Source organism: Geotrypetes seraphini, chromosome 1 (assembly GCF_902459505.1).
Source record: "Geotrypetes seraphini chromosome 1, aGeoSer1.1, whole genome shotgun sequence".
In the NCBI taxonomy this organism is placed as follows: domain Eukaryota; kingdom Metazoa; phylum Chordata; class Amphibia; order Gymnophiona; family Dermophiidae; genus Geotrypetes; species Geotrypetes seraphini.
The window spans coordinates 52723503-52744811 of NC_047084.1; the positions used below are offsets into that span (position 1 = coordinate 52723503).

At 44.9% G+C, this 21309-nt stretch overlaps 1 protein-coding gene across 4 annotated transcripts in view; it reads left to right on the plus strand.

The window, feature by feature from the left end:
• Window positions 1-408: 408 nt before the first annotated feature.
• ARL15 (ADP ribosylation factor like GTPase 15) overlaps window positions 409-21309 on the plus strand; it is a 631237-nt gene continuing 610336 nt past the window's right edge. The window contains exon 1 of one of the 4 annotated variants that reach the window (XR_004538155.1): window positions 409-721. Coding sequence is in view for 1 of the 4 variants with exons in the window: in XM_033931425.1 (XP_033787316.1) it covers window positions 710-721 (12 nt within the window). In the remaining 3 variants the exon portion in view is untranslated. The remainder of the gene's footprint in view (window positions 722-21309) is intronic. The other 3 variants (XR_004538156.1, XR_004538154.1, XM_033931425.1) reach the window with 3 other exon arrangements.

The window sequence follows — 21309 nt, forward strand, 5'->3', positions numbered from 1 at the left end:
GAGTCCCAACCGGTGTTTCCAAAATTATTTTCTCCACGTGCGTGATCAGGTGTCAGGAAGAGAGGCGGGTAACCAGCCTAAACACAGTTGGAAGTGTAGAGCGGGCTCTTTGAAAGCGAAGTTGCCATCTTTGATTCAGGCAGAGGCTTACAAATTCCACAAGATATACCAAAATATTGCTCCGGAAAATGTACAGTTGGAAAAACTCTGTTAAGGTAGTTCGCCTAAGACAAACAGACAAAAAAAGGAGAGAAAGTTTAACTTCTTGAAAACCCCAAAAGCAGTCTAAAATATATTAAAAAACCCAAATGTCCTGGCTCTGGCTTTAGAAGCGTTAATCAATTGATACACCGCGAGCTTTCGCTTTATTTTCTTTCCTGTCCCATTGATCTTAGCTGTCCGTCTGCCCAAACGGAAGATGGCCGCCCAGCGCTGCGCCTCCCCGGTCACGTGACGTGCGCACGGTCTGGGTTCTCGGTGGGGGCGGGACAGGGGCGCTTTCTGTTCCTACAGGCGGCGTGAGTGGAGTGGTTGCTGCGTTCCCTCTGTTCGACACCCTGTGAAAAACTGACAGCCGGATGCCCCAGCGTCCTTAGGTCACCACTCCTCGGTTCTGCTTTGGTAGCCCCTCCTCGGTGAGGGCGCAGAGAACCCCGACCCTTGCTGCGCATTGACTGGCAGGAGTCCGCCCGGTTCGCTACATGAGTCCATGGATTACCTGGTGAGTGTCGGTCCTTGGCTGTCACCCCCAGTCCTAGGCAACCCGGCGCGCCGTCCTCCCCCACTGCCTCGGCTGCATGCAATGAAAGCGGCGTATTTCACACGCTTATCAGATTGACAGGGCCATTAAGGGCCGATGAGGGGAAGGGTGAAGGCAGAGCGCGCCCTGTCGCTGCTATTAGATGGCTGGAGATAAGAGCCTGGTTATACTATGCGCCTGGCAAGCTCCCACACAGTTGCATTTAGGATGGTGAGAGTTTGAGCCCTTACAGCTTCAGCACCATGTACTGTTGTTAAACATCGGGGGCTTTCTACATGTGCTTTGTTATGTTTTTCTCCACTTGAAGTTGCCATAAGCTTTAATTATAACCAGTTTTATACAGGCACTTGAGATCACACTGTTGCCTGCTTAGGACGTGGGCACGATTGACTGGATTCATTTAGAGAGCTGTAGAGCTGACTTTCCTGCACTCGGGTAATGCACCTGCCTTAGGGCTGCTTTGCTAGAAGGCTAAAGACTTGCAGGTGTGCCTTTAGGCTGAGCAACTTTCATAGTGACATATGAACAACAGGCAACAGCTGCCTTGATATTAGTTTTCTTACCATGCAGGAATAGACTAGAGTTCAGTTTTGTATTGTGGACTTTGGTTATGTTTTTATTTCCTTCCTGCCCCATTCTCATGCTTTGATAGTCGTTTTCCTTCCTAGTCCCTCACCCTAACTCTGGGAAACTTTTGCTGGCCTGAAGGTTGGAATGTTGCCTCTTTGGATTTTTCTTTTGCTCATCAGCTGCCAGGGTCAACTACAGTAGCAGTAGCTATCATCTTCTCAGTTCTTGGGTCTGAGTGCACCATCTGATCTGGGATGTTTATTGTGATTTTTGTATACAGATTTTAAGTGGTATAACCAAAACAAATGATCTGAACTTGGGGCTGGCCTGTACATTTAGGTTATGAGCGTTTGTTTGTTTTTTGTTTCTGCTTTAAAAGATATGATAAGCATATAAATCAGATAATATTCTAGTTCTGATTTAACTGTCAAGTGCATTCTTTAGTAGTTGGTCATGGTTAACATTTTTTAAATATAGACTTAATCTTTCTACTTTTGTGCTTTTCAGCACATTTGACAAGTGCTTAGAGACCAGTTCAGTCTGTCCATATGTTGGGAAGCTTGCTAACTTTTTTTTTTCCCCCCAAGTGCATCAGTTGGGCCCAGACTTGGGTGCTAAGTTCTCTGTGGTCCTGTAATGTGTGCTGTTGATAATGACCTTTAACAAATGAGGTTTCAGTCATTTTTAGTAGGGTAACATTTAACCTGTGTGAATATTAGAAAGTTAAGTGACTTGCAAATGATGCTAATAGATATACCCCCATCATACAGATATTATTACTATATATACTCTAATATAAGTTGATCGAGTATAAGACAAGGTGCCCCTTTTCTCCCCCAAAAGGAGGAAAAAAGGTTGACTTGAATATAAGATGGGAGGGGAGTTTAATATTTATGTGCCCTACCCCCTCCCTCCCCGGCCAGGCCTGCGCCCAGCCCCCTCCCTCCCCTGCCAGGCTCTACACCCAGCCCCCCTCCCTCCCTGCTTGGCTCTCCACCCTGTCCTCGTTCCCTCCCTTCCCTGCAAGACTCTCCACCCTGTCTCCTCTCCCTCCCTGCCAGGCTCTACATCAAACCCCCCTCTCTTCATGCCAGGCTCTACACCCAGCCCCCCTCCCAGCCCTGTACCCTGATCGCCCACCCCCTCTCTCCCAATGTCATACAGGCCTCCACCGGGCCTGCCGTATGACCTGGTGGACCGGAACAGGAGGGATCCCTCTGGTCTCCTGTCCCGGCCATCTCTGTCAATTTTTTAAATCTCCCTCCCGCCTCCCCTCGCGTACTTTTTTGAATCCCTGGTGGTCCAACGGTGTACCAGCCAGGAGTGAGCTTTCCGCACTCCTGCCCCATGCTAAGCCCCTCCTTGAATGGCCGCCTTGAGCTCTTCCAGCCCAGCGGTGTTTCAGGCATGAGCAAACTTTTTGTGCTCCTGTCCGGCCCTGAGCTGCTCCCTGAAAGGCTACCACCAGTTCTTATGTGTCCTGCAAGAATTGGTGGCAGCCATTCAGCGAGTGGCTCAATGCCAGGCAGGAGCACAAAAAGCTCACTCCTGCACGGTACACCGCTGGACTGCAAGAACTTGCAGCATCCATTCAGAGGAGCTCAGCATGGGGTAGGAGTGCAGAAACCTTGCTCCTGCCTGGTACACTACTGGGGAGAGGTGGGAGGGAAGTAAAAAATTGTCAGTCGGCCGGGACAGGAGATGGGAGGAATCCCTCTTGTCCTGGCCCACCAGGTCATATGGCAGGCCAGCGGAAACCTGCAACAAGTCCGGGAAGGGAGTGGGTGGGCACTTACCCGAATATAAGATGAGGCCCCCATTTTTGGCCATTCTTTGGTCCCAAAACATCATCTTACATTCGAGTATATACGGTATTATTACTACAATTCTTAATATACTGCAACATATCTATTATATGGTATCCATGTAGTTTATAACCACTATACAGATATCACATCAAAGCCAGCAAAGAGCACATACAAACAAAAAAAAAAATCCAAATTTTCTCTTGCTGTGGGAGGGGAGGGGCGTGGTAAAGTTAACACGTTTTTTGTGGTTGAGGAGTGGCCTTGTGGTAGAGCTGCTGCCTCAGCACCCTGAGGTTATGGGATCGAATCCCAGCGCTGCTTCTTGTGACCCTGGACAAGTCACTTAATCCTCTATTGCCCTGGGTACAAAATAAGTACCTGTATATATGTAAACTGCTTTGAATGTATAACCACAAAAAGGCTATAAACAAGTCCCATTCCCTTTCCCCTGAATATGGGATAATTCTCTATAGTGTTAGGGAATGAACAGTTTATTTTAATATTGTCTTTCCTTTTTTCTTTTCTTCAGAATAAATGTTTAAAATACTTTTTCTTCATTGTCTGCCTGTTCCTTTCCTTTGATTCTCTCCTTTTCCTGTCTGCTTGCCTCTCTTCATCCCTCCTCTTTCTTCATTTATAGTCTCCCAAGATTCATTCTTCTCCCCACAAATCCAGCTTTCTCAGCTCTTCATGTGTTTTCCCTTTTCCATCTCTTGCTTTCTTTCTCCCTACCCCAATCCTGGCTCCTCTCTCTTTCCTCATAGACCTATCCAATATTTTTTCTCTCTGTCCCTTGTTCTTCCTATCCCTGAATCTCCCCCCCAGCATTCATGATTTATTCTCTCCATCACCTTTCCTTCTGGGATCCATCTTTTCCCATTGTCCTGTCTCTTATCCAAGGTCCTCTCCGTCCCCTCTCACTTTTCCCTCTTCTTTTCCTGTCCCTCTCTTGTCCTTTTTCCCCTTTCCTTCTATCCCTTTTCTCAAATTAGGTTCCCATATGGCCCCTAGTGTGCTCTGTATCAGGGCTTACCAAACCTGTCCTGGAGAAACCAGTCTGTTGGGTTTTCTAGGTATCTGCAATAAGTATGTGTTAGATAAACCCATAAACACTGGGTTTCCAGGACATGCATATCTTTCTTATGTATATCCAATGAGAATGCCCTGCTTTATAAGCATCACCCCCCCCAACCCTGATATTGTCCCGGTTTTCTTCTCACTCCTCCCTATACCCCTGGCCTACAACTACTGTGAAGCCTAATACCTTCTTAGCATGCCTCCCACCCACCAAGCAGCCACCACCTTTTGCACTGTGCTACCAAGCATTTGTTGCCCTTTACCTCTCACTGCCTTTTAGCATTTGTCCCCTTTCTGCTCAACAAATCATTCTTGCCTGACTGGAACTCTGAGTGTGAACCTTCCCTCCTATCTCTGCATGCTTGTGCTTTGAAACCCCGGTGCTTTCTCAGACTGCAAGTACCTTCTCCAGAGATGCCACTTTGAGTTTGGGCAGTTGAACCCCATTCTCAACCATTTGTGGAAGCGCTCGGAGCTTTGCGATTACCATTTAAATGGGAATTGGTGATGGTGGTGTTCCTTTTCAGTAATATTAAGTCCAGGAAAGCAGGGGAACTTGGATTATCTAGGGTGGCTTCTCTGTCTCAGGTGGTCTCCCTTCTTTCAGATTTGATAGCATCTGTTCCAACTGAGCTGAAAGATAATCTTACCACTACCTCTGTGTAGAATATACAGTATAGTTGACAGTAAGCAGGACTGAGGTTTCTGTAAACAGAACTTTGAATCAACTATGCGTATTTTGTAAGGAGGCCATGCAGAAGTTTGCAGAACAAGATATGAAATTAGCAGCATTAGAAATGCACTGAGAAAGGTGTCAATGGTGCTCATATTACTTGCCAAGCTGGAATGGATGTAAAATCAACCAAGGTCAAGGAATTTGAGATTATTGAGCTTCCCAATTCATTCTTATTAACATCATTAGAGTTACTGAAGAAGCATATTGGAGAAGTTTGATACATCCGCAGGTACATACTATGTTTGCTAATGGAGTTCTAGAGAAGGGCCAAAGGAGGAAGGAGAACTGGATCAGTAAACACCTGTAGATAGTTTAAAGTTGACAACTTTTTTTAGAGGCCTCCTAGGACAACTTTATATAACATGTTTAATTTTTTTTTGGGGGAGGGAGAGTTATTAAGGTGTGTGGGCCTCATAATGTGCACTATATTAGTTACCGCAGGATACATAGTAATGAAATGCAAACTTGCAAATACATGCAAAATACCTCTTTACTATGTGAATCGAATAACACCTCAAAGTGCACTATTTTCCCTGGCTGGAAGCATCAGGCTGCCAAGCTATAACTTGATGTTTCCAAGCTGCATCTTAAAAGGATTGGGCAGTCTAAATCACCACCCTCATGCCCTGAAGCACCCCACCCATTCCAACAAAGCCTCCCCCCCCAACCCTCCCATTGTCATTAAGGGCCCCTGGGATTTTAGGGGTATGGGACAGGCTCAAAAATACTTTCAGTGACACCTAGCAGTAGTTTTGTGATATTGCTAGGGGGTCAAGCCCTTATAAAACAACTTGATTCCTAGAGAGGTAGTACTGTGAGACTACAACTAGGGGTTACCTATTGTTTTCTTTTGGTAAAAAACAAGTTTATTTAGCATTTTGTAAAGGCCTACACAATAGCAAAGGAAGGTTTTCATCCAGTTGAAACCTTGAGTTTTAATGTCAGGAGACACTTTTTCTCTGAAATTTTGTTGCAAGTGTCTGGTGTCAATTAAGAGAAATCATAGAGTCCTTTTATTAAGCTACACTAAGTGCTAACCCTCACCCAATGTAGCAAAAACTGGCTTAACATGGGATGTGCTAAACCATCACAAGTTAGATTTTGCATGTATGTGCTGTAACTGTGGTAAATATTATTTTGGAATTTTTTTAGGGGACATGTCAGCTGGAGAGTGGACATTCTTGTGCTAACCAGTTAGCACATTTACATTATCATGTGCTTAATCAGGGATGCATTAATAAATTATTCTGGTATGGAGATCCTCTTTGATGACAAAATAATCAAGAATGAGGACATGGTAGGATCAGGATGTGATGAGCGCACAATATAGCAAGGGGATGGCATTTGCTGTAGGTCATAATATCCCACTTACTACATCATTTATGGAAGAAAGTGTTTATATCAATTTCAGATTCAGATGGAAGTTTTACTCCTGGATTTTCCTTGGTAAAGACGGAAATATTTGTTAAGCATATTGGAGGCCATAGCTCTACAAGGATGTAAAAAGGCTTAAGGCAGTTCAGAGGAAAACGAAAATGATACAGGGTTTGTTTCATAAGATGTATGAGAAGAGACTTGAGGACTTGAATATGTATATGCTGGAGAGAGGTGATATGATACAGACCTTTAAGTACTTGAAAGGCATTAATATTCAAACAAACCTGCAGTCTGAAAAATATGGGGAGCCCAGGCCATTTTTGGTTTTTCTTTTTGAAACCGATTTTTATGGGGGTCATGTGATGCACGCTTCCTGGTAAGATGTGCTTCACTTGGGCTCTGCAGATTCTTAGCTATTAATCTTTGTTTTCGAACTGTGGCCCAATGGTTGCTTTTGACAAGATTGAACTCATGTAATTCCTTGTTTTTGGGCCAGTCTAAAATGAAATAGAAGGTTCTGCAGGTGCTTATGAATTCTGTAGCTAGGATGATTAGTGGGGTGACGAGGGCAGCACATATAACCCCCACATTGAAAAGTTTGCACTGGCTACTGATGGAGCAAATAATTCAATTCAAAGTGTTATCATTGGTATATCAAATAGTATATCAAACTGTACCATTTTGGTTTAAGTTTCTCAGGGAGGTCTATAAACCTCCCAAAGCATTGCATTCTGAGGGGAAAATGAAACTGGTAGCACTGACAGCTGACAATGTAAGATATGTGGCAACTCAACTTCAAATGTTTTCCATTGCTGGAATGTCATACTGGAACAAGCTTACTGGGCAACTAAGATTATGTGCATATCACTACAGTTTTAAGAAGATGTTGAAAACCAAGCTGTTTGTAGATGCATACTTTTGATTTGTCTTTCCTAACTTCTGGGTATTTTGGTAACACCTTATCAAATACGTTATTGAAGAATTTGTAGGTCCTATCTTTTAATGTGTTTTGATATTATTTTGAAAAGTGATTTGTATTATTCTTTGTTCATTGTTTTTGCTTTATGTATGTTTATATGGAAACCGCTGTGACTCCAAGCGGTATATAAAGTTTTTAAATAAATAAATAATTCTGCTTGATTACTGGATATTTTGAACCTGAGGGGCATCCCTCAGCATCTTTCTGGGGAATGGAGAGACAGGAATGCCTGCCAAAACCCTGAACTCCACTTGCGAAAAGGGAAAACTTTCTATTACCAAGATGGCGGAGGGCCTTCTTCCAGAACCTGCAACTATGAGCGCCTGGGCGCAGGAGGTGTCCCATATGATATCCATGCTGTTGGAAGACCAACTAAATAAACTGAAATCAGCAGTGGAGGGCATCAATGATAAACTTGACTCAACCAAAGACTTGCAGAAGTAGAGCGCAGAATATTGGAGCGGGAAGATGACGCACAACACATGCACACCCACTTGGCTTTCTTTGGAAACAGGTTTCCCACCTTACAGAACGGCTGGAAGATCAAGAAAACTGTCAAAGAAGGAATAATCTGAGAGTGGTGAGTTTACCGGAATCAGTGAAGGACAAGGACTTATACTATTCTTCCAATCCTGGCTTCCTGAACAACTGGGCCTAGCAGATGGGTCCGCTAGTTTTATCTGTGAACATGTTCATTGCATTGGCCTGCAAAGAGAAGGAGATTGGCGCAGCAGATCTGCTATTGCCCGATATTTGAACTGGAGGGATAAAGAGTGGATCTTGCATGCCTACTGAAAAATGGAAGTGCTGGAATATGAGGGACGCTGTATACTCTTATTTAATGATTATTCCAGTGTAACAGCTCTTCTACGGTGAGAGATGGCTCTGATATGCACATCACTTCACAAGAAAGGATTTTGTTTTGCACTTGTATATCCTGCTGACCTTTGGGTTTGGAGGGGTGGAAAGATGATTCTCCTCTGTAGCTGTGATGCCGTGCAAAAATTTCTGGATGATGCCAGTGCAACACCTGCTAAACCTACCACATCCTTTCACTCTGTAAGATGGCTTTAGCTCAGCTCCTGCAAGGTATTGATAACCTCCATGCACTCTCAGATCTTGATCACTGGTTTGCTAGCCTGCACAGATCTTTGCATGGTACTGTTTGAGGGATTGAGGGACTTATTCTTTCATATTATCTCTCATGTGTTATCCTGGGACGTTGGGAATGGAACTGCTCGCACGTGGAGACATGATTTTTCCATTACCGGCTGTTACCACTATAGATTCCACTGGGGTCCATCTTATTGGACTTCTTTTGCTCTCTGCTCCCTCAGGCCGGTATCTAACTATAGGCCAGTGACTTTATCAGTCATGGAGTTGGGCTTTCTTCCGTCTGTAGCGAGGTTCGCTGGAGCATACTCCCATATTTAATATGTTTCTATTTGATATGTATGGCTTGGTATTATTTTGGGTTCTTTGGGATGAGGGGTGGGAGTTGGGGTGTGTGTTTGGTGGTATGTATGGATTGTATGGTGTGCCTGGGGCATGCATGAGTGGGGAGGGGGCTGGGAGGGAAGGGAATTTGTAGGCATAGGGAACAATTAATGATCGCAATTAGCACTCGGGGTTCATGGAGGACTATTGATTGGGGAGGCCTGACTGGGGGGGGGGTCTTTCAAATCAGTCCAAAATGAGGCTAGTACTGGCTTTATCATCTTTTAGCTCTATTTTGGTTAAACCTAAGGTGGCTACCCTGAATGTAGATGGTATCCACTCTCTGGTTAAATGGAAAAAGATCCTAAATTGGTTCAAAAAAGAAAAAGTGGATAAATGCATTCCTCCAGGAGACCCACCTTAGTAATCTAGATCATGGTAAGCTGAAATGGAACTGGGTTAGAGAGGTGGGCTCTTCTACTTACAATACTCGAAAGAGGGGGGTATCTATATTAATCCATAACCAACTACCACTTTTTTCCTACAAAATTCTAATGGACACTGAGGGACGATATGTTGCTGTGCAATGCTTATGCTCCTAATGTCTATAACCATAGATTTTTCTCTTGATCTCTAAAATAGCATTATACCCTGACTATAAATTCATTGTGTATGTGTGTGTGTGTGTGGGGGTGGGGGGTGGGATGACTTCAATATCATGGCTGATCTGGCCATAGATTGCAACCCAGCTAAGCTTAGTCCCAAAGACCATTACCATAAAGGCATTAATTTTCTTATGGAGCAACTGGATGCAGTAGACATATGGCGGACTTTTCATCCCTCTGACCATTCTTATACATTCTACTCCAATCCACATAGTCCAGTCTGGTATACACACCATCTGCTACTTGTGAAATCTTTGATCTCTATGGTGGAGGATGTCCAGATTATGGAGGCCTCACTTTCAGAACACTCCCTTGTGGTTCTCTATCTCTGGTAGTAGTTTCAGAACTGAAAGAGAGTGTGTTGCAGTTCCTTTGCTATCTTTACAGAGCTGGAATTTTATAAGTTCTTACGAGAGAAGTGGCTCGATTACTGTTACAATAATGCCATGCCAGATGTTGACACCCTTGTGCTTTAGGACACTTCCAAGGCAGTACTTGATGGCCATGTCATTGCCTATGTTGTAGGGAACAAGAAAAAAATCAGAGGGCACTCTCCTAAAACTCTCTAGGGAACTTCAAACTCTGCACAGAACTCATATTTCTTCTCTGAATGTGACTGATAAGATCAAGATTGGGGAGCTTAGAAAGCAAATTGATGATATTTTAATGCAGTGGTAAAGGGGTTAAAATACCTTCTTTAGGGATATCATGTTACCTAAACTTCCAGAAGACCAACTTTCCCTCTTTAATGCTCCAATATCTCGAGCAGAGGTATTCTTGGGAATAAGAAGATTAAAAGTAACAAAAGCATCTGGTCTAGATGATTATGGCTCGGAGTACTACAAAATCTTATCAGATCTAATCCAGGGCCTGATATGTGCAGCTTTCAATGTCTTAACCGAAGATCAGGGATTGGGGAAATATAACCTTGCTCAAATTGGGTTATTGCCTAAGCCTGGGAAGGGTTCAGTTCAGGTGGGGTCCTTCCGACCAATTTCTGTGTTAAATCGGGATATCAAACTGCTAGCAGCCATTTTGGCAGTGTGCTTGAATGCTTTCCTACTTTTTCTTATACATGCTGACCAAGCTGGATTTGTCCCCGGTAGATACGCCTCTATGAATCTTACTAGAGTCTTATTGGCCTTTCATGAACACAGGGGCAAAAGAGACCATCAGCTATTATGGGTCTTGATATGGAGAGAGTGTTTGACAGCATCTCCTGGTAATACCTGTTTTGGATTCTCCAAGAGCATGGTATGGGGTGGGGATCAATTTTTATTTTGGATACAGAGCTAGGATGCCCTCTATCCCTGCTTCTTTATCTGCTAGCTATTGAACCCTTGGTCATTAAGATAAGACAAGAAACACAGTTTTCAGGTATTTGAATTGGAGTTCAGGAAAGCGGAATACATTTATTTGCAGATAACATCCTGCTTTATCTAGACCAGGGGCCCATCCACCTGGAAATGACATTGAAATTGGGCTGGGACTTTTTGGTATGATCTCTGGACTTATAGTTAACTGTGCTAAATCGGAGTTTGTCCCCTTAGGGTCTAGAAGACCAGAACCTTGGCATGTTCAACTGACCATCCCACCAATAAGAAAATCCATGTGGTATTGGGCATTTAGCTTAGTACCAACCTACAAGCTATGTATAAAATTAATATTTTAGACCACATTGATAACATCCAGTCTCACTGTGCAAAGTGGAAGGACTTGCTTTTAATGTTTAAATGATTTTTATTATTCCAGCAGTAAGAAGCAAATACAAACAGTAGTACCATTCAGGAAATAACATTTTCAACAATATAATCAGTTCCCCTCCCAACCCCCCCCTCCCCAAGAATCCATGGCCAGTCCAACAGCTGAGAGTGGGAATAAAATCTTAAAGATTCAAAAGTCTACTGCGAGCATGCGGTGTGAGGTCCTGCCAGAAGTGCTCCCACACCTGACAAAATTTGCGACCCGGGCCAAGAGTCAAGTCTCCCACCAAGCGTCTCTCCAGTGTTGCGTGCACTATCATTAGGGATCTCCATTGTGCATATGATGGGGGATCACGGGAGAGTCAGTTGGTGAGGATGGCTTTTTTTTCCCATCAAAAGGGCTCTGGAGATAAATGCTGACATTCCCCTGGGTTTGGGCGAGGCTATATTATAAAATCCAAATAACGCCCTCGGTTGCGGAAGCCATCGCCTTCCCCAAAGCGATGTGGTATATAGACCAAGATTTCTCCAAAACTGTTGGATTGCGGGGCAGGCCCAAAACATGTGACTCAAAGATGCGTGAGCCTGATTGCATTTCGGGCAAGAATGTGACGCAGTAATCCCCAACTGGGCTGCACGTTCCGGTGGAATGTAAAGTCTAAGAACAATTTTCAATTGCATTTCCCAGTGAGTAATATTGAATATTCCGAAAGCGCCTCCCTGCAGACTTCAGTAAGGGCAGCCACTGGGAGGGACTGAACATAGTGACCGATCTGGTAATAGGCGAAGAGATCATTAGCCTGTAGGTTAAAAGTTTGTTGCAGCTCGGCAAATGTGACCAGGCTCCCCTCCTCCGAAAACAGGTGAAAAAGATATTGTAGACCTTGTGCTTGCCACCTAAGAAAGGTGGCATTTTGCATGCCCGGCTGGAAAGCTCCATTGCCCAGTATAGGCAAATATAAAGACACCCTAGAAGACAATTTGGCTGTTTTACAGACCCATCTCCATGTCCTTCTGGCCGGCGTAAAAATGGGGTAATGAGACACCAAAGGACGCATCCTCGGATCCGCCACTTGTAGAAAATAGCTCACATGGAACGGAGCCAGCAAAGATAACCCCAGTGGTGTAGCAGAAAAATCAGATGTTCCTCTAAACCAATCATTAATATGTCTCATCTGACAAGCCATAGCATACCAACGTACATTTAATAAACCATAGCCCCCCCTATCCCTGGGCAGACACATCCGTAGCAAGGGCATACGTGGTCGCTTACCACCCCATAGAAAACGCTGTAGCTCTTTCGTTAAACGAATGTTATGGGCATGGGACAGCAGCAGAGGTAAAACCTGAAAGCGATATAACCATTTGGGAAAGAGCACCATATTAAAAAGGGCTACCCGGCCCGCCACCGATAAGGGAAAAGTGGACCAATTCTGTAGATGTTGTGAGGTGTCTTGAAGCAATGGGGTGATATTGCTGGAGTACAGGGTCGTAAGGTCTCGGGGGATCTGTACCCCCAAATAGCGAATTGAAGTCTGAGCCCACGTAAATGGGAAGTGACCACTCCATGTCTGTTGTAGTGTCATGGGGCTAGCTAGGGCCATAGATTTCTGGTAGTTCAACGTAAATCCCGAATAAAATTTGAATTCGTCAAGCGCTTGCAATAAATATTGAACAGAGTGAGCGGGGTCAATTAGCAAAAATAATAGGTCATCTGCAAAGGCCAACACTTTGAGTGAATGAGTCCTGAAGTCCACACCCACTATGTCGGGGTCCTGAGACATTGTGCGAAGAAAGGGTTCGAGGTACAATAGAAATAAGAGGGGTGACAGGGGACAGCCCTGTCGAGTTTCCCTCTCAATAGGTATTGGGTCAGTAATAATGTCATTGACAAGTAGTCTTGCTATTGGAGTGGAATATAAAGTGCATAATGCCGAGGCGAACCAGCCAGATATCCCCATACAATTTAGCACTTCAAAGAGGTACGTCCAATTGACCTGGTCGAATGCCTGTGCCGCATCCAAACTGAGTAGAAGCATAGGAGTGTGATGGAATTGCGTGTGCGCTAAGGCTATCAATGCTTTACGTACGTTGTGTACTGCTTTTCTACCTTGTACAAAGCCGACTTGTGTGGATGCAATCACATCGGGGAGAAGGGACCCTGGGCAAGTCACTCAATCCTCCATAGCCCCAGGTACGTTAGATAGATTGTGAGCCCTCCGGGACAGATAGGGAAAATGCTTGAGTACCTGATTGTAAAAACCGCTTAGATAACCTTGATAGGCGGTATATAAAATCCTAATAAACTATAAACTATAAACTAATCTATCAGCTAAGATTTTGGACAGAATTTTGATGTCTACATTCAGCAAAGAAATTGGGCGATAGGACTCGGGAGCAGAACTGTCTTTGCCAGGCTTCAATATCAACGTGATTAAAGCCTCATTCGCTTCTCCTGGGAAATGTTCATCCTGGATTACCTGGGAGTAATAGTCCCTTAAAAAAGGACTAAGCTGCCCTGAGAGCAGTTTATAAAATTCTGCCGTAAAGCCATCCGGCCCTGGAGCCGAAAAATTTTGTTGATTGTGGATAGCTTTATGTAGTTCTTTAGGGGTGATGGGTGCATTAAGAAACCTAACATCCGAGTCAGAGAACGGCTGTAAACCGGTATCCGTGAAATAGTCCTTAATAAGGGGTTCAGCTCCAAAGTCCCGGCGCCCATATATCTTCCCGAAATGGGACTGAAAAATTTGTGCAATGTGTTCAGTAGTGTATTGAAATTGGCCCGTACTATCCCTCAATCCCAAAACATAACGGTGACCCTGCACCTGGGAAGTCAAGCGGGCTAATAATTTCCCTGCCTGATTTCCATAGCGATGGTAGCAAAATTTTTGATACAAGAGCATTTTCACCTTGCGCTCATGTATATAGGAGTTGAGGGTCGTTTCCACGGAAGCTAAGTGTTCCCTAGCATGGCGGGTCGGGAACAGGGTATACTGACGCTTAGCGCTTGCTAGTTCTTTTTCCAACTGCAGTATTCCCCGGGACAAACGGCGATTATGCGCTATTACATAAGCTATACAATCTCCTCTGAGCACCACCTTAGCCGTGCTCCAAAACAGTGTCGGATCATTGCTATGCTGACCATTAAAGTCTAGGAATTCACCCCATTTAGTCGTTAGGTATGTTTTGAAATGGTCATCAGAAAATAGTTAACTAGGGAAGCGCCAACGTACAGGTCCGCGTAAACCGAAGCCCACATTCACATCTAGCCAGATCATCGCGGGATCTGAAATCACCGCCGGGCCTATTACCGCTGCATCCACATTTAGAAATGCTCTGCGCGTGGTAAGGATGTAATCTATCCTAGATTGTGTGTTATGTGCTCTGGAGCGGTGTGTGTAATCCCGTTCAGTGGTATGGAGAATTCTCCACGGGTCCACCAGATCTAAAGTGGCGCAAAGATAGGGCAGGCCTCTGGTATGAGATATACTCGCACCAGCTCCCGGCTGAGAACGATCACAAGTCGGGTCAAACTCCTGATTGAAATCCCCTGCAATGTATACTGGATCAATAACCCGCCCAAGAAGCATGGCAATTAGACCCTCAAAGAAGGAATGGTCATAGGTATTGGTTGCATATACATTCATCAAGTAAAAGGAATATGTGCCTACTGACAACTGCAGCAAGAGGTAGCGGCCCTGTGGGTCCGAGGCTACTACTTTCGCAGTGTAAGGCAATGTCTTACTAATCAGTATCGCCACCCCTGCCCGCTTATGAGTTGAAGATGCTGCATGCACTGCGGCTACCCAGGACCTCCTCAATTTCTGATATTCCAAGTCTGTAAGTCGGGTTTCTTGCAGACAGGCTATGTCGACCTTATGTCGTTTGAGCTATGTTAAAATTTTTGTTCATTTTATGAGAGAGGTAATGCCCGAAACATTCCAGGATACTATTCTCAAAGTGTTAGCCAGCAGGTATAAAAGGGGCTAGTACAAACATATAAAATGCTAAGTGCGGAAAAAATCCACCCCGGGTTCCCAGCCATACCCAGGGCAGCCACATGACGCTCAGGACCTGCCCGAGCAGCACCAGTACCATGGTAAATGTCAGGTGCAGGAGTCTCGCAGCAGGGTCTGATCCCACCCTTCCCAATAATCGAAAGAATACCAGCAGCAACCACGTAGGCCAAGGACTTCCCCCCCCTGGAACCCCAACCCCCCCTCCCTTCCCAACCTTCTCCCCAATTGCATGGTTGTGGTCACAGCCTCAGGTTCGCCCTAGGCGGTCCCAAAGGTGTGAAAGATCACAAAACAATGCCACTCCAGGCCCCAAGTTCCCATACAGTAAATACAATAGTCATAAGAGCAGTTTGCAGAGCAAATGAACGTTAGGATGAGCTCAAATATATAGTTTATCAATTTCTGAACTAGAACAGGAAAAAACACAAAATTGTAAACAAACTTAAACCAGAATAGCAAGTAACAGCCATATTATCTGAGATCCAGGCTTCCCCCAAACCAGGAGATCCCGGAGCATCCACAATGCCACAGGCACACAGGAGCATGTGACGAACAAGGAAGCACACCATGTGCTCTTTCATGTAAGGTCCGACTGGGGCAACACCTGAGTGTTCACATAAAGGGCCGCCTCAGCCGCGGCCTCAAATACCTGCCAGCGTCCCTGATGGTAAATTTTCAAAGTGGATGGATATAAAAAGAGAAAGCGTATTTTTTTTTCAGCCAAAGAGGAGCAAAGTGGGTAGAATTGCTTCCTGCACTCCGTTAGGGCCACAGAGTAGTCCTGGAAAATGCGCACCTCAGACTCCTCAAATGCTAAAGTCTCCCGAAGTTGTTTATATTTGCGCAAGATTTCCACTTTATGGTTATAGTTTAAAAGTTTGGCTATTACTATGCGAGGCCTTGCCTCTCTTGCTTGTTCTCGGCCTAGCCGGTGTGCTCTCTCCAGTCGAATAGGCCCCAGGCCCCAGGGAAAGGAACTGGTCAGCCAGGCCTCCAGCACCTGCAGGAGCTTAGGACCGGGTACTGTTTCCGGAATCCCCAAAAAACGTAAGTTAGATCTTCTGGATCTATTTTCAAGATCATCCAGTCTTTCTGCTTGTTTTTGAGTCAGAGCCTGCAGTTCCTGTAACGTGGTGTCATGTGCCTGCTGTGTATCCTCGAAGCTGGAAACCCGAGTCTCTAGCGCTGTGGTGCAGCTAGTAGTCTCCATAAGTAGATTTTCAAGCTTTTGGAGCTGTTCAGAAAGTTTTTCTATGCTGGGCTGCATTGCCACTGTTACTGCTTGAGTAAGGGCTGTCAGCGCCTCCGGCGTTATTTGCTGAATCGCGGCTGTGGAGGTGACCGGCGCCATTTTGTCAGCACCGTGCTGCGGGCAGTCCCGATCCTTTTTTTGAGTGCGGGTGGACATCGGCGACGCAAGAGAGGACAGAAATCTGTCCATATATTGTGCACAGCAAGCGCTGCAAATCGCTGTCTCCCGGCTCACCTCCAAAGGCTAATAACAGGGCGCTTCAGGACTCGGGGCCCGGGAGCTCAGGCAGCCTGCTTCTGCCTTGGCTCAGTGCATCACGTGATCTCCAGGACTTGCTTTTAAAATTGTGGGGTAGGATAGCCCTAGTGAAGATGGTCATGCTTCCTAAACTGCTGTACCCTATGTAGGCTATACCTTTGTGAATGCTCCAAAAAGATAAAGGGTGTTTAGGGCTATTATAACCACTTTTATCTGGAGAGATAAAAAAAACCTAGAATCAGCTATTGTAAACTTTCTATGGACCACTGCCAAGGGGGGATGAATTTACCAGATATTCGCCTATACAATGTAGCTGCCTTGATGAGGATTATTTTTGAGGCTATCGGTGGGAAACCAAAATTTCTGCCTGCTAGATGGTTGGAGAGCTGGAGCACCCCCTACCAGACCTTCTCCACAAAATCCGCTTTCTGTTACCCCTTTTAAATGTTTGGAGGTGGTGGAGGAGAAGACAGTGTAAATTCCCAGAGGCCTCTCTGTTCCTCTTCATGGTGGGAGATGAGTTCTCCCCAGGATTTGGGTGCACCTGCTTTCAGGACTGGGCACAGAGGGGTTGCAAGTTTTTGGGTCAGCTTTTAGAAGGGCGAGATACTTCTTTCCTTGCGTTAAGCAGATTCAGGATGCTTGGCAAATTTCTACTCGGTTCTGGGCATATCTGCACTTCGGGCTAAATGGGGTGAAGCATTAGGATATGGTCCTGTAGACGCCCTGCTGTTGAAACTGCCTGCTAGAAATAATTGTCTATCCACATGGTATAGATTGCTGAAAATAGAGATCCCTTTGGATCCCATTACTGGCTTGGTGCGCATTTGGAACACAGAGCTGGGTACCAGTTATGATACTCCTAGTTTCTACAGCTATTCCATAACCTCCACACTATTGGAAGTTCTGTGCACATAGGGAAAAAGAACCCGTTGTTCGAGTATAAAATGGGGGGGAGATTGCTGGAAGACACCGGACTTGAGAGAGACTTGGGTGTACTAGTGGATCCATCCATCCTTCTGCTTCTATCTCTCCTCTTTTCAACCTTTCAAAGCCCTTAGATTAATGTAACCTTGCTAGAATGTTTATAATCTTATTTTTTCCTCCATCTCTATTTTTACTTTTTTATCATTCTACTAATTGTTGTTTTTTCCCAAGGTACTTTAGTTAGATTGTGAGCCTTCGGGACAGTAGGGAATTTCTAAGTACCTATCTTATTTATAATTTTATTAGACCTAATGTATTTTATGTAAACCGCTTCGAACCTAACGGATTAGCGGTATATAAGAAATAAATTACATTACATTACATTACATCCATGAAACCATCCGCACAGTGTGCAGCAGCCTCGAAGAAAGCAAATAGGATGCTGGGCATCATCAAGAGGGGCATAACAACCAGGACGCGGGAAGTCATCATGCCGCTGTATCGAGCGATTGTGTGCCCACATCTGGAATACTACGTTCAATATTGGTCGCCGCACCTCAAGAAGGACATGGCAGTTCTTGAGAAAGTCCAAAGGAGGGCAACGAAACTGGTAAGAGGGCTGGAAAACTGCCCATACGCCGAGAGGCTGGATAAACTGGGGCTCTTCTCTCTGGAAAAGAGGAGGCTCAGGGGGGATATGATAGAGACCTTTAAAATACTTAGGGGCATAGAGAGGGTGGACAAGGACAGGTTCTTCAGACTAAAAGGGACGACAGGTATGAGGGGGCATTCGGAGAAACTGAAGGGAGATAGGTTCAAATCAAATGCAAGGAAGTTTTTCTTCACCCAAAGGGTCGTGGACAAATGGAATGCGCTCCCGGAGGAAGTGATCCAGCAGAGTACAGTACAGGGATTCAAGCAGGGATTGGACGGATTACTGAGGGACAAGGGGATCGTGGGGTACTGAGGGAGGTGTTGGGGTGTTGCATAAGTATAGACAGCTCACCAGGTCGTGTAGGTGAAAGGCCGGAGGGTTAGGACTTTGATGGGAAGATAGGACTTCGATGAGATACCTAGAGGGCAAGGGGGCCCCTTCTGGTGATTCAGGCAGGTCATGACCTGTTGGGCCGCCGCGGGGGCGGACTGCTGGGCGGGATGGACCTGTGGTCTGACCCGGCAGAGGCACTGCTTATGTTCTTATGTTCTTTTATGTTCTTAGGGAAACCCAATATTATATCCTATATATGGCTTATATAACCAAGGAATGGGGAGCAGTAATGGGACTTTGGGAGAGTGGCCTTTGCACACAATGTCTAACAATGGTGGGCATGTATACACACTAATTTCTGGAATGTTCTAAGTTGACATTGTGGAGATGAGCACTGCTTATTTTGGAACAGATCGTGGGTTGGTCCATACCCTGGGACTACTCCACATTGCTCTTTGGCGACAAAGAGTCAGTGGGAACAGCTGAGACTATCTACCCCCCTACCAGAAATTTTTATAAACGGCTATTCTTTTGATTAAAAAGACCTTGCTCCAATATTGGGCATCTCCCGATTCTGCCCCAGTTCAGGGCTGGTTCCAAAGAATGCAAACAAACCAACCATTTGTTTTGGCCAATCAGGGACTTCCTTAGGCTCCTTCCTAAGAAAGTCCCTGATTGGCTCAGATGTCTCATGCTCCGCCGAGGTGTCTGAGCTAATCAGGACTTTAGACCCATTCTCGTGCATCACATGATGCACTGAGGAGGGGCCTAAGGCTCAGTGTCATCACGGGAGGAGCAGGAGGTGTTTTTAGTACCTCCTGCTCCCAACTTCTAGGTACTGGGGAGGGGGAGGGAGCGTCCGATTGCAGGAAGGAGTGGGCATCCCTCCTGCATTTTTCTTTGGTGGAAGAGGGGAGGTGTTTCTGGGTAGGAGGGAATGGGCATCCCTCCTGCTGTTTTTTCGGGGGAGGGAGCGGGCGGGTGGGCACCTTTGGGGCAGGAGGGAGTGTGCATCACTCCTGCAATCTTTTTAGTGTTTGGGGGTACGGTGGCTTGGGAGTGCTAGTGGGGGGGGGGAGGCTTTTTAATACGACAGATGACGCGCAGAACAGTTTCATTAAAAAAAAAAGCAGAATCCCTGAAAACAGTGACAAGGTTGCTTCCCCTGTCACTACTGTTAGGGCTCTGCATTTTGCCAATCGCAAACTTGATAGTGAATCAATTGCTGTTGGAAAATTGACCAGAAAATCGGCCAACAGCGATTGAGTTGCTATCTTTAGTGAATCTAGCCCTTAATCCCCTCTTGCCCCTGGTACACTAGCTAGATTGTGACAGACAGGGAAAAATGCTTGAATAGCTGAATAAATTCATGTAAAATCATTCAGAGCTCCTCTGGGAGAACGGTATAGAAAACTGAATGAATAAATAAATAAAACATATCATCCACATCATGTTTGGCATGTGGCATGTTTGGCATGTGTCTTCACAACCAGCATTTAAATGTGGGTAACCTGAACCATATTCCCACCTTATAAAAAAAGGGGTGGGGTTGCAGCTATCATAAAATCCAAATTAAACCCAAGACACATAAATTCCATCTCACGAGAAGGCCTGGATGGCCTCATCTTCTCAATAGGCCATGACAGAAAAACCATATTCATACTAATCTACAGAGCCCCCTCCTCCTCAATATCTGTTCTTGATGAACTAATAACTATTATAAGTTATCTCTCAGTCAACCACAAAGAAATTATCATCTTAGGAGACTTTAATTTTCTGGAATACCTAGAAATCACCGGTGCATCAAGGGAATTCACAAAGACACTGTCCAGCCTTGGTTTCATCCAACAGGTCCACTCCCCCACTCACTTCTCAGGGAATACTCTAGACCTGATCTTCACCTCTAAAGGTCTGCTACTCGATAACAAAGCAACCCCGCTGACAAACATTCAGGTCCCTTGGACTGACCACCATGTAATCTCGTTCAACCTACCCGTCAATACCAAAGGGCCAATAGAAAATCCAGCTTCACAAAAAACAACCACATTCGACCCAAAGACGGTCAACCTTCACAATTTTTTTCTTAGGCATCTCCAAAATACAAGTTCTACGACCAACTTGCTAGAGGAAAAGGCACAGACATGGCATTCTGGCATAAAGTCACTGTACGAGAAATTGGCAAGAGTCAAAAAAGTCAAAACAAACACAAGATCCTTCTCTTCTTATGTTTGTTTTGACTTTTTTGACTCTTGCCAATTTCTCGTACAGTGACTTTCTCTTTTTCCTGTTTCACAGAAAGCCTGAGAGAACAGAAAGGGAAGTCAGGAAAGCAACACTTGAAACAAAAAAAGTATACTTCACAAACCTAATGTACAAAATCCCAAACAGATCAAAGGCCATTTTCTCACTATCAAAAAACTTTTTCACCTCCTCCCAAGGATCACACTGCATCCAAAAATTAAACCTAGACAGTGAATCCCTCTCAAATTTCTTCCATGACAAGATATCAAAGATACAAGAATCATTAGACCTAGAAGCCAAAGCTCTACCAAGCACCCTGAAAACTCTACAAAACAAACTACACAAGACAGAAACTCTAAACAGCTTCAAACCAGTTTCTATTGACGACCTAAAAAGTACAATAGTCTCCTTACACCCCACAACATCAATCCTGACCTTAGTACCGGGAAAGATGGTGGAGGCACTGATAAAAGACCGCATCATTGATCACCTTGACGGACACGGACTGA